Source organism: Cibotium barometz, chromosome 45, assembly GCF_041138505.1.
Source record: "Cibotium barometz isolate CiBa-2024 chromosome 45, ASM4113850v1, whole genome shotgun sequence".
NCBI lineage: Eukaryota > Viridiplantae > Streptophyta > Polypodiopsida > Cyatheales > Cibotiaceae > Cibotium > Cibotium barometz.
Genome location: NC_141090.1, coordinates 41350658 through 41364777, shown reverse-complemented (window position 1 = coordinate 41364777; position 14120 = coordinate 41350658). Strand labels below are relative to the sequence as shown.

Below are 14120 nucleotides of genomic sequence, written 5' to 3'. Positions count from 1 at the left end.
GGAAGCAATGCTAGACTGAAGTCCACAATCGATGAGCTTGAAGCTTGTTCTTATGTTCGATGGGGATTCAAAAGTACCTCGTAAATTAGAAAATTACAAATTCATTACCACATTTAAAAATGAGTTTTGTATCATGAATCAATATGTAGGACTAATGGCCGCCTTCAACATTGAAGGTGTTTTGATCCACTTTCGATATTGAAAGTGCTATTTGGGAAACGTGAGAAGGGCACGTTCTCCTATATTTATAAAATTTCGAGAAAGACTGTGCCAACTCCTCGCTATACTTTATGTATGGTTAAAAAAAACATTCACTCAAATGAGCACGAAAATCATATGACTTGATGAATGACGTGTAACTCAGATTCAAATATGGTAATGAATTTGGAATTATCTACCTTGCAATGTACTCTAAGATCTCTGTCGATGTCCATCGATTCCTCACGCATACTATTTCTGCAGCACATCATTTTCGTATGTATGTCTTTCTCAAGTATCTCAAGTTTATATGGATAGCTTACAGAGCTCGAACAAGCATGAACATCAAGCCTATGAGGAATCGATGGACATCGATAGAGATCTCATAGTACATCGCAAGGTAGATAATTCCAATTTCATTACCACATTTGAATTTGAGTTACACGTCATTCATCAAGGCATAGGATTTTTGTGCTCGTTTGTGTGAGTGAAGTTTTTAAAAAAAACCATACATAAAGTATGGCGGGGAGTTGGCACATTTCTCCCTGAAATATTATAAACATAGGAGAACATGCCCTTCCCCTGTTTCCCAAATAGCACTTTTGATATCGAAAATGGACCAAAACACATTCAGTGTTGAAAGCGGCCACCATTAGTCCTACGTATTGATTGATTCATGATACAAAACTCATTTTCAATTGTGGTAATGAATTTGTAATTTCCTAATTTGCGAGGTGATTTTGAATCCCCACATCGAACACAAGAACAAGCTTCAAGCTCATCGATTTACGAATGTCAGTCTAGCATTGCTTCCAAGTATGCTTTTGAATTCACGTTCATTCAAGCATTTCAAATATGCTCCACACTACACGAAGTATGCTACCCAAGCATGCACATAAAACATGGTAAAAGAATTAAAAAAAAAAACAATCTTGTTTTGCAAGCCTCATAGCATGGAGTGCACCTAGTTTTGATGATGATGATGTGTGTGAGAGAGAGAGAGAGAGAGAACGAGCATGAACATCAAGCCTATGATTATATTCCGTGGCCATCTTCATTTGAAGGGCTTTTTCAAGATATTTATATATGAATGGAAAGACCCCACGTTCTTCAAAATACATCTAAAAAAAACTCTTAGGATCTTCTTTTTTCTTTATCATTTTTTTTCCGTGTATTCTTTTTACTAGATAAAAAATTATACTACTAGAATTTCTCTCTCTCACACTTCATTTTGCAGGGCCCTAGTTGGCCATGGCAGCGCTGGGAGCACTTCGAACGATTTTCACAGCAAGTCTGGTTCGCAGAGCTTATGCGAGAGCACGTGTGGGAAGCCTATCACCTTCTTTTCGTCTCGTCCAGTGCCAGGCAGCGGACCTTCACCTTGCAGCTGGTACGCCTTGTATGTTCAGCCATGTGTGGATTAGTGTGTGTGTGTGTGTGAGAGAGAGAGAGAGAGAGAGAGAGAGAGAGAGAGAGCGCTGATCCTAATACAAAGAAAAATTTTCAATGCACATTGGCATGTAACAAACCTGAATGAAGATATAAAGTCATGAAAGCTATGTAGGAAAGCCTCATTCTAGATGTGAAGATGAAAGGACTAAGGTTTAGTATGTAGTGCACAAGACACCATCAGAAACCCTTGACCGTGTGCATGGAATGCCATGACCAGCTGTGAAATGCAACCATAAATTCTTTGCTCTTACGCCTCACAAAGCTAGGGATGTAACAATGTAACACTACCAGAGGATATTAACAAAGACTAATGATAGGGAAGAACCTACTCCATTCAGAGGTACTTACCCCGACTCCCATTGACTAAAGCGATCATGATCATGACCATGCATCATAGAAATTAGACGACAAGACCATTGACAGCTAAATAGAGGATCCAGAGAGAGTACACTATTGCACCTCAGCTTTGCTCCAAACCCCAATACCCTCGTCATCACATGTCAATAGAAGTAGCTTGGGGCTAGCTAACCTATGGGCTAGGTTAAAGCATTAGCCTAGGCTTAGGTTAACCTGGGACTAGGGATGTGTGCTAACCCAAGATTAGGATTAGGATTAGGGTTAGGCTTAGCTAGGGCATGGGGATGGGCTAATAATGGCTAAAAGCTTATAAATAAAGCAAGGGCTAATAATAGCCAAGTTATTGCTATATAAGTGACCTTGGGGCCCAGGGGTGCTTATGTGTTATTGAGGTCTCCACGCGGTAGATAGGAGGGCTACCAGGGACTTGCAATACCTCTGGTATCTGCTGAGGTCCACACAAGTCAGTGTGAATCAACTCCAATGGTTTTGAAGCCCGCCTGGAAGCCTGCTTCGGAAAGGATTCCCTGTGCTGCTTACCACGTATGCAAGAACTGCAACGTCCTTGCCTGCTGCCAACATCTGGCAAGCCTACCACCATCTGGTCCTGGAAAGCTCGCCGCAGTGCATCCACATTTAAGTGGCCAAAACGAAAGTGCCACAGATCTCCGACCTGAGAACCTGTCAATGAGAGTGCAGAGAGCTTGTAGATACCATTCTCCACACCGCCTTCCCAAACGACTTGGCCAGTCTCACGGTCCCGTAGAGCAACTGAATGCTCCTCAAATTCCACCCGAAAGCCAGTCTTGCATACTTCATGCACTGACAGAAGATGAAAACCAAGAGCAGGGACATAAAGAACATGGGAGGCATGCTTGCCCCCCTTGCCGTCGGGAACAATCTCCATCCGGCTCTCACTGTGAATCGGAATGGTGGAGTTGTCGCCAATGAAAATGCGACCTGACTGCCATTTCAGATCCAGAAAGAAGTCACGGGACGGAGTCATGTGCCTGGAAGCACCACTGTCAAGAATCCATTCTCGGGTATCCTTTGTGGTGAAGCCAACTGCCTCCTCGCTCGAAGACGATGAAGCATCGGAGTCCATCATCTCTAAGAGCACAAATGCAGGAGTCTTTGCAGCTGAGGCTGAAGAATCAGCACTCTTCCCAGTCTGCTTAGGACACTTCCTCCAATAGTGGCCTTTCTTGCCACAATCATTGCAGGACCGCTCGGCCTTTAGTTCCTCTCGTTCTGTTTCAGGCTTCTTCTCAGAAGACTTCTCCGGTGAAGCTTTCCCTTTGCCCTTCTTGTTATTCCGGCCTTTCGGCCGTTGGCCAACTAAGGCCTCCAAACCTCCGCTGTGAGGAGGGTTCGTGAAACGTTCCTCCTGGTCTAGGATCATAGGCACAAGCTCCTCCCAGGTAATGGTGCTGAGTCTGCCACTAGTATCAAACAGGAGTAGAAAGCGGAATACTGAGCAAGCAGCGGGACAGCAAAGTAATGGCCATATCTTCTGATGATATCTCCTTCCCAGCCTGGAGGACTTCCTGCTGAAGGGCCTGCAGCTTGTTAATGTGCTCCCGCATCGTCGACAACTTTGCAGGGTTCATAACCCGCATCTGCACTTCCAAGGAAATCCTCTTCATGGGCGATACCCTGTTATAAAGAGAAGCCAAGTGTTGCCATATGCCTCTGGCCAGCGTCATATGCTTTACGTGATTGATTACTTGTGGTGTGCAATTGAGGAAGATAAATGACCAGACCCTGGTGTTGACACGATCCCACATCTGTGTCTGTGCCTCACGGTTCTTCTTCGTTGACAATAACTCCCCTTCCTCTGCCTCCGGCTGTGGAACCCCGATAACGATGGAATCAGCAAGGTCATATGACTCCAGCACAGACTCCATCATAACCTTCCAGATACCGTAATTGTTCCCGTCCAACTGACGGTCCACAGGGAACGTGGGGAGAGTTGGGATCTTCACATGCTTCTCAGCCAGCTCTAACAAATCTGCCATCGGGTATGTAACTGAAAAGGGTGGGTCGGTGGGAAAAAAACTTTAAACCCGCAAGTGGCTGTCCAGCAACTTAGCCCGCCTTCCTCTTGCTACTTCTCTTCCCGAATAGTCCCTAACAGTCCACCAATCAGCAACGCAACAATCCCCCTCTTGCTCAAAAAACTCCCAAGATCTTTCAAGAGCCTAGGGCTCTGATACCATGTCAAAATACGCAGCGGAGATGATAACCAAATCTAAGACCACAAGAGCAAGTAGAGTGTAGAAAATAGACAGCACAAGAGAAGGAGAGAGATAGGTGTGTAACTCTTCTCTATACACAAGATCCCGAATCTGAAAACTAGATACAATGATGTGGGGGCCATGGGGCCATTTTATATGGCCCCATATATGCAGTTTTATATGGCCCCATATATGCAGTCGGCCAGTGGAAAAACAGGCCGCCAACCTCACGACTGGGTCCCTCCAGTCGGCCAGCCAAAAAATCCCCCACGACCCCAAAAGAAAAAGTCGGCCAAGTCCATATGCATATGAGTGCAGTCGGCCAACTTCTGTGTGATCCTGCAAGCATAGGGCAGCCACCCACACCATGGAAAAATGGGAAAAAATACGGGGAGTGAGGAAAAATGAGAAAACATCTATACAAGGCGGGTACACCCACAACAGAGGCCCTGGTGTCTGATAAAGATAGGAGATGATTTCTAACACGTATTCCCCACATCTATAACAAAGCACGGGACGATTGTGAGGTAGGTCACGTGGGGAGTGGGTAGGCAAGGAGGAGGTGTAGCAACATGGAAGGGTTGTGGAACGGCAACGGCAGCTGTAGCATATTGGGCAAGGTTGGGGACTATCGAGGCGAGATAAGGAGTTTGTTGTTGATGGAGTTGACGGAACCCCTTGAGGTAGTAGCAATCTTTATCTTCATGTCCTCCTTTTTCACAAAAGGAGTACCTCCTTTTTGGGCGTTCTCAGATGGTGTGTCAAAGTGACTGGCATATAGCACACCACAGCCCCTTCTTGGCTTCGTGTTGAGTCTTCAATTCTTCAATCTCGCTTTTGAGTTGGAGCAAGGTACTTTCCTTGTTCGGAGGCTTCTGGCTCACTTTGAGTGCCTCCAGCTCCCGCTTCAGCTAAGCCACTGGGTCATCCAATTGTCACTGTTGGATGTACAGAGCCTACATCACGCTCAAACATGAGTCGTACATTTTCAAGTTAGGAGGCTAGCTCCTAGAATTCCAGCAATGTTGTTGGTGTGGGCCGACTCTCTCGAATCTTCTGTTGGGTGGACTTGGGTAAGGCTTGTGTCACCCACTGACGCACCATGACGTCGCCAAGGTAAGTCAAAAAGCACCAGCACTATGGTCCGTGTCATGAGTTCCGACACTCTCTCCCTTGATAGCAATTAGAGCTTCCCCAGCTCTTGGAGAATGCGGTCCTCATAGTTACCAGGACAGAAGGTCCGGTGGAAGGTGTCCTTCAGAGTGGTCGAGTCTGCAAAGTGGTCGATTGGAAATTGACTGAACCCTTGTCTGCAAAACCTTGGGCCTGCTACAGGTACACTAATATTTGGCACGCCCGGTGGGACTCTCGAAATTGGGAGTCGTATCAGCTCCCCCTTTCCTATGCATTGCGTCCTCTTTCTGTGTCGTGTCCTCTCTACATGCCCAATACACGCTCCCGTGGTAGTCCAGTTAGCCCACCTAAGAGTCCTCTCTTAATATGTGGCCATAGTCGGTAGAGGTTCAACTACGTACCACCTAGGGACCCTCTTCCACCTCCTCCTATGGCAGCTAACCTTGGTAATCCTACCCTCGGCAACAATGCGGGAGGCCAAGCCAACCCTCCTAGTCCAGCCAATCCTCTTGGCACAGAACCCCTTTCCACGGTGCTGGGCCGAGTCAACGTCAAGCTTCCCACCTTCAAAGGATCATCCACTGAGGATGTGGATGACCACATCCGACGGTTCATCTCCATTTGTAAGAGTCGGGGTCTTGAGCGGGAGGATGCCTTGTTGGTGCTCTTTCCATCCACTCTTGGTTGCCCGGCACACTACGTGGTGGCTCTTCTCTAGACAGTATGTCCGGAGTCCTCCATGCTCACAGTGCAACACAAAAGACACTATGGAGTGGAACACGACACAAGAAGAGACAAGACTGTGAAAGGAACAAGAACACTTGCACTACTCAGAGAACACTAATACATGTCCTTCACTATACCGTGAACACTCAGCAGAGGTCACAGTGAAGAGGACGACACAGCTCAAGCTGATGACAAAACACAAGGTACAAGTGGTATGACATATGAGCATGAAGGATGTCCTTTAGGATGATAGTGAGGGATAAAGATAAGGATGTCCTCCAAGATGGGATCAACAGGATGTCCTCCAAGATGGGTCGAGGGGCCATATATGCCTGAGGCCGAGTCAGTGGCATCTCCTATCTTTGGTGGGATTCCTTGAGGTGGCAGCGTAGCCTTTGGTAGAATCTCCTATCTCTAGGAGATGCCGTTGGAGTATCAGTCGGATCCGTCAGTGCCGTTGAAGCCTTCAATGTTGGGTGCACCTCTTTGTGTCAGTTGTGGTGGTGCGTCTCCGCTTAAGATGATCCCAATGCTTGGCGCCTCCGTTGACTCACTGTGATGGTGTAACACTGTTGCGGTGGACAATCTGTGTGGGGTGGATAGTCCGTGTGGACACCCTTGGTGGCTACAAGGCAATGCAACTCCTGCCATCAATTTAAGCAAGAGGGCATGTCATGTGCAGTATGGGTGCCATATGGTCATTGGCTAATCAATACAGTTAAGACACTTTTTATGGGCACTATGCATTTTGTGAGCCCTTAAGGGTCCACGCCGCATGGACATGTTACCAGGAACCATCTAGGTCTAGGGAGCAATCAACGTCTATGTGCAAGTCCCACACAAGTCAAATGTTACCCACTTGCAAGCTGTAATGATGTACAGATGTCCCATGTATTTACTAGACCGCTAATCAGGTGCCTAGAACACGAATCAGGTCAATTAGGAAGTCTAGTGTGTGCATGTGCGAAAGCCTTTTGTCCAAGGTCACTAGCAAGGCCACAAGAGGCCCAATTATGCATTTAAGAGGCCATAAAGGTTACATTTATGCTTGGCCATAGGCCTTCCCAAAAGGGCTCCTGACTACTTATGACCAATCTCCAAAAGGGATTGAGATGATTTATGAGCTAATGCACTACTTCCTTATATATGATGCATGGATGCTAGTCGGCAAGTTCCAGGGACTGTCAGCCAACTTGTGTGTCCTCTAGCATGAAATAAGTAACATAAAATGCTCAACTCTTCACCATAAATATTGATAAATGCTGTCGACCCTGGGTGATGCTCCCAACTAGGATCTATTGCTGCCGACTGATAGATGTATGCTGAAATCTGTTGCCAACAGGATGCTAACTTGATGATGATAAATGTATGCACCTAGATTAGGGCTAAATGCTGGGATTAGACCTCGGATTAGCCATGGCACTCCCTTGTGCACGTGACAACACTAGTAGGCTTGTGATTGCTAAAAAGGCACATAGAGTTTGGTATGATATACTAAACTGTGTGTGCTACTATAGTTCAAAGGTTATTTTGAGGTTATCTTCTAAAGTTTTGTGTGGTAATGAATTAGCATTCCACTTCCTAGCTATGAATCTAATTCCATGAGTTCTAATTCTACCTTTAGAGAATCGGATTAGTTGATAAGTCACCTCATAGGGATTCCATAATTCCAGTAACCTAGATCTACTATAGGAGTTCCAAACTGGCTTAGGTAAGGACTAGGGAACTTACATAGATACTATGTTGGGAATTACCAATTTGAGGTTGGACTTATAGTTAGTTATCTCCTATTTGGATTCACGAGGATGTGAATCTAATAGAAGAGGGAGATAATGTTACGTCCCAAACTGGGCCTTGCTTAATCAAGGTTAGAATAACCCACGGTTAAGGGGTAAGCTAACCTACGGTTAGGATTAGGGCTTAGCTGGGCGCTAGGGCCAATAGGACTGGCCCATATTGCTAAGGGCTAGCAAGGATGAGGTCTAAATTAGCTTAGAGTCAATTAAAAGTAAGCCAAGGGCTATATATAGCTAAAAGCTTAATAAAGCAAAGGGCCAATTATAGCAAGGTTATTACTATATACGTGACTTAGGGGTCACTTATGATTATTGATAAGGATCCCTCATGATGAGGAGCTCCACTTGGACGAGCACGACCTCATCGCCAGAGTAGCTGCAAGTGGGATGGCGCACTCGTGATATGGGATGCCAAGGCATGGCCCTCGGGGCCTATCTAACTAATGGCAATTTGACCTCAAGCTCGGGGGTGGTTCTAGAATGGAGCCTATGGCTGAGAGGTGAGTTCCTAGACACAATCCGTCGCCGTCTCATCGATTCAAATTGGGGTGTTCTTCTAACCCTATTAGTGTCTCCAAGTATGTGGTTCTTACAGTCTCCATACACCAAGCCCGAGGATTATCTAACCTAGAACCAAAACCCTATCGTGGTTTCATAGACCCGACATTTAGACGCATCGCATGACCGTGATAGTTTGTGGCTAGCGACTCACCACCCAACCATAGGTTTGGTGCCTCGAACCACCCCCCAACCTGAGGTCGAATTGCCACAAGCCTGCTTGGTGCCAATGGCCCCAACCTAGCATCAGAAGGACCAAGCTTTTGCACGGTTCAAGGATTGGCACGTGATGGTGGAAAAAGAGTCTCGATTGCAGGTAAAGACTTAGGATCGCCTTCAGAGAATGGAGTTGTAGAACGCAAAAACAAGACTGTGGTGGAGATGGCGAGGACCATGCTGGAGCATCGTGATCTTTCTCGTCCACTTTGGGGAGAGGCTGTGGCAACGACTGTCCATACCCTCAACCGGTCTCCAACGACTTCAGTACCTAAAATGACTCTGTTTGAGGCATATTTTGGCAGGAAACCTGATGTCTCGCACTTCCGTGTTTTTGGGAGTGATGCGTATGTACATATTCCGAAGAAGCAGAGGGGGGAAGCTTGACTCCAAATCCCGCAAGCTTATATTTGTGGGGTATAATTCTCTTTCCAAGGGATACAGATTGTATGATCCAGAGAGGAATGAGATTGTTGTCAGCCGGGATGTGGTCTTTGATGGGCATCTTCCAGTATCCACTGTCGAGGAGCCGCCACTTCTTGGAGATCCAGAAGAGTCTGATGATGATTCCCAGACCATTGTTCCAGGTGATCAACCTCTGTCAGTACAGGAGGTTGAGCCCGCAGCTGGAGTAGAGCCCCCGCAATGGCAGGAGGCTTAACGATCTGTTCGAGTACCCAGGTGGTTGTTGGACACCCTTTGGGAGTCAGGTGTCACAGAGCTACCCTCCGAGTGGACCACAGAGGACGGCCCTCGAAGATCGCACAGAGTCCGCGACAAAAGCAATACAGCGGAGCTTCTTCAGGTAAACTATGCTGTGATGTCTCGTATTATGTCGGACAAGGAGTCCACTTCCGTTAAGGAAGCCCTTTCACAGGATACTTGGAGGAAAGCCATGCAGGTGGAACTTGATGCCATTGAGAAGAACAAAACATGGGAGTTGGTACCGAGGCCGTCGAAACGGTCAGTCAGTGGCCCGTGTATCAAATGGATGTAAAATCTGTGTTCCTTAATGGTGACCTGCAGGAGGAGGTGTACGTTGAGCAGCCTCCAGGCTTTGTTGTTCCAGGATCAAAAGGGAAGGTTTACAGGTTACGTAAGGCCTTGTATGGTCTTAAGCAGGCTCTCACGGCTTGGAATCAGAAGATTGATTCCTTCTTTGTTCGGACTGGATTTCAGAGATCGGTTGCAAATCCTAACCTGAATCTTTTTCGGGAACGCGGCATGGTTACGATTATCATCCTTTATGTGGATGATCTCATTCTCACCGGCGGTCATGTGGAGCACATTGATGTGACGAAGGCTGCCTTGTCAAAGGAGTTTGAGATGACCGACTTAGGCTTACTCCACTTCTTTTTGGTATTGGAGATCTGGCAGACCCAGACAAACACAAAGTTAACCGTTAATGATCCTTGTGAGCCAGTTGATGCCTCGCAGTTTTGGAAGTTGGTTGGTTCATTGATCTGGTTGCTGAACACTAGATTGGACTTGAGCTTCTCCGTGGGGCTGTTGAGCTCTTTTATGCAGACACCATTGAGGGACGCAGGATTGCGGATCTTGCGGTATTTGCAGAGTACGAAGGATCTAGGACTCTTTTACACAGGAGGGGATGGAGTCAGACGGATCTTGCGGTATTTGTAGAGTACGAAGGATCTAGGACTCTTTTACATAGGAGGGGATGGAGTCAGACTCCAAGGTTGGAGTGACTCAGATTGGGGAGGAGATCCAGACACGAGGAGATCTACTTCAGGTTACAGTTTTACCCTTGGCTTAGGAGCAGTTTCTTGGTGCAGTAAGAGGCAGCCAACTATTGCCCTATCTTCGACAGAGGCAGAGTACCAGGCTGCTTGTGGTGCTGCGTGCGAGGTTGTGTGGCTGCGGAGGCTGCTAGGCGAGATTGGGTTTCTACAGAAGGAGCCCACAGTCATCTAGTGTGATAACCAGAGTTGTATAGCTATTGCTCGGAACCCGTTCTTCCATGCTCGGACCAAGCACATAGAGATACAATATCACTTTGTACGTGAGAAGATCTTGACTGGTCTTGCTACTTTATTGTTCGACGGAGGACAATGTGGCGGACCTCTTCATGAAGTCTCTACCTCAGGCTACGCTCTGGCGGCACTCCAGCTCCCTAGGGTTGATTTAACAGCCAAGAGCTGAGAGGGGGTGTTAGAAGTCATCTCGTCTTTATCAGACACCAGGGCCTCTGTTGTGGGTGTGCCCGCCTTGTATAGGTGTTTTCTCATTTTTCCTCACTCGTATTTTTTCCCATTTTTCCCCATTTTTCCATGGTGTGGGTGGCTGCCCTATGCTGGCAGGGTCACACAGAAGCTGGCCGGTTGCACTCATATGCATATGGAGCTGGCCGACTTTTTCTGTTGGGGTCGTGGAGGATTTTTTGGTTGGCCGACTGGAGGGACCCAGTCGTGAGGCTGGCGGCCTGTTTCTCCATTGGCCGACCCCATATATGGGGCCATATAAAATGGCCCCATGGCCCCCACATCATTGTATCTAGTTTTCAGATTCGAGATCATGTGTATAGAGAAGAGTTACATGCCTCTCTCTCTCCTTCTCTTGTGCTGTCTATTTTCTGCACTCTACTTGCTCTTGTGGTCTCAGATTTGGTTACCATCTCCGCTGCGTATTTTGACAATATGGTCATTACTAAAGTCGCTGCCCTTTTCCCCCGAAGGTGCTCCACCCTGCCGGCATTGTCCGGAATCCAAGGACCACTATACCCGGGATTTCCCCAAGCAAAGGGCATCCACTTCCTACGACCACATTTCCAACCCCAACCACCCACTTAGTCTCTGTAGGACATCCTCCGTCCACTGACAAACCTTCCTCTCCCACTTTTGGGGTGTCCATGACACCCACAACACCTACTCATGAGGATCCACCATCCGCCATAGTGGTCACCAGATCACAAAGGAAGGCCATGCCTAAAGAGCAACAAGGGGATGAGCCAAATGATAAAACTCTGCCAGTCCCCCTATAGTCATAGATCAGTCCTTCTTGTAGGCCCTCAAGGACCTCCATGGACCACAAACAACCTTCCGTGTCGGACAAACCACCTACCCCCTCTCTTCCACATTCCAAACCACAGCTTACACCTTTCTCTGTGGAGGATCTACTGAAGGGGAATACCATGTGAGTGAACCTCTTTGATCTTCTTCGGATTAGCCCTAGTGTCCGACATTGTCTCAGTACACTCCTGGAGCAACTCAATGGTACGACCACCAATTCTAGCGGTGGGCAGTATGGTGGGTTTCCCCTTCCCTCCAGTGTGGCCGGTTGCATGGGTATTAGTCGTACCAACCCCTCCCTTACAGACTACTGGAGCCTCTGCCTCTTTGTGGAGATTCATGGTACCCCGCTTTTTGGGGTAGTCGGCGACGGTGCCTCTGGGGTGAACCTCATCCCAGAATTCACACTCCATGCAATAGGTCTCCAGGTGATGCGGCCAACTTTTGTGTCCGGATGGCTGACCAATGGGAGGTGACCCCTATCGGCCTAGTGGAAGGTGTCATTGTAGTAATCCAAGGGATTCCATTCTTACTCGACTTTGTAGTGATCCGGGTTCCTGAAGTCAGAGGGGCCTCTCATTACTCATTGGTCGTCCATGGCTTAAGAGTATAGGTGTTCGGCACGATTGGGGCTCCGATCGATTGTGGATTCCTCAAGAGCATTGCCCATAGGAACTCAAATTGGAGGAAGGTTTGGACCAAGGGATCCGTGGTGCCATAGTAGCCTCCATTTCTTCTCCCAACTCTCCGATGTCCACTTCTTGGCCGACGAAAGAAGGCGGCCTTGTTCCCCATGCTGATGAGTCGGAACTCCTTGACTGGCTTTGGCTCCAGACAGCGGAAGGCTTGACATCCTACAAGGTGGACATCACGGAGGTCCCAAAAGACTCCACCACCCATTCCTCTGAGCAGTATGAGACATTAGGCCTAAGAGAACCAATCAATCGAGGGGCGTCACAGAGGGCAGTTTGAGGACACACCAACTTTTCCACTAGGGGAGTGTCCTAAGTCTTGGACAGAAGATCACTATGGCATCTTTCCAATTTACCACCAGCCTGCCCACAACCCCGACTGCTCAACCTTCCATCTTGCCAAGACCGTGTCCAGGAATTCAATCTCGGCACTTTCGAGGAGCCTCATCCCATCCTCTTAGCCTCTTGGCTGTGGGACCACCCCGCCCTCCATGACCAAGTTGTCGCCTTCTTCCGATCTTATAAGGATGTCTTTGCCTGGACAGACAAGGACTTGGAAGGTGTTCCAGCCGCCATTGGTGTCCAAACCATTCCTCTCCAGGAAGGCACTCGACCCGTTCGTGGGCGTGCCTACAAGCTCAACCCACAGTATGTAGAAGCTATCAAGGTGGAGCCGGAAAAGATGGAGGACACCCAAATCATCTCCCCAGTGGAACACTTTGAATGGCTTTCCCCCATGGTGATCTCGCCCAAGAAGAAGACCAACAAGATCCGTGTCTGTGTGGACTTCCAGTCTCTCAACAAAGCAACTATCAAGGATGGATTCCCCCTTCCCTTCATGGATAGTGTTTTAGAGGATGTTGCCGTAAAGAAAGATAAAACACAAGAAGATGGTAACCGGGGAAGTGTCAGCACAGCACAAATGCTGAGACTTCCAAGAAACCAATTCTGTACCAAGCATGAAGCAATATCCAGATGTAGACCTCCGAGTATCAATGCAGCCTGCATCTGTGAAACCAACCAAATCAGCACCACTGGAATAGGCGATGCCATAATCTGGAGTACCTCGAAGATAAACTTGCTTGATTGGGTCTCAGGCCGTATTCTAGGAGAGGATAACATAATCTCTCTCTCTCTCTCTCTCTCTCTCTCTCTCACACACACACACACACACACACACACACACACACACACACATGCACCCTCTTATTTAGGCTAGTTTGCAACTAGCTTTCTTTTGTTTTTGATTAGTTGAAAATCAGATCTAAAGAATTTTGTTTTTGATTAGTTGAAAATCAGATCTAAAGAATTTTAGTTTTTGATTAGTTGATTAGTTGAAAATCAGATCTAAAGAATTTTAGTTTAGATCTAAAGAATTTCTTTTGTTTTTGATTAGTTTTTCTTTTGTTTTTGATTAGTTGAAAATCAGATCTAAAGAATTTTAGTGTATCAGAAAAGCTATTTGTGATTGCATGCTTGTCAACACAATCTCATCTTGTAAGCTTGGATGTATTGTGTGTGGACACACTTGCCGGCATACACATATCTATCCATTCTTACATACCTACATACATACATACATACATGCATGTATGCATGCATAGATGTTCTTCGTGGGTGTGTGCGTGCGCACGTGTGTTCAACATCTTAGTCAGAAAAGACATAACAAAGTGAACAGATTTCTTGAAGCTCCATAAGTATAAGAATTAGCATAAAATGTTTTGGGGT

At 47.0% G+C, this 14120-nt stretch overlaps 1 protein-coding gene across 4 annotated transcripts in view; it reads left to right on the top strand.

Moving 5' to 3' along the window:
• Positions 1-1350: 1350 nt before the first annotated feature.
• Positions 1351-14120, top strand: part of LOC147612767 (uncharacterized) — a 91163-nt gene continuing 78393 nt past the window's right edge. For 2 of the 4 annotated variants that reach the window (XR_015263505.1, XR_015263506.1), the window contains exon 1: positions 1361-1588. Coding sequence is in view for 2 of the 4 variants with exons in the window: in XM_086783336.1 (XP_086639462.1) it covers positions 1450-1588 (139 nt within the window). In the remaining 2 variants the exon portion in view is untranslated. Of the gene's footprint in view, positions 1589-14120 lie in introns of all 4 variants that reach the window. The other 2 variants (XM_086783336.1, XM_086783337.1) reach the window with 2 other exon arrangements.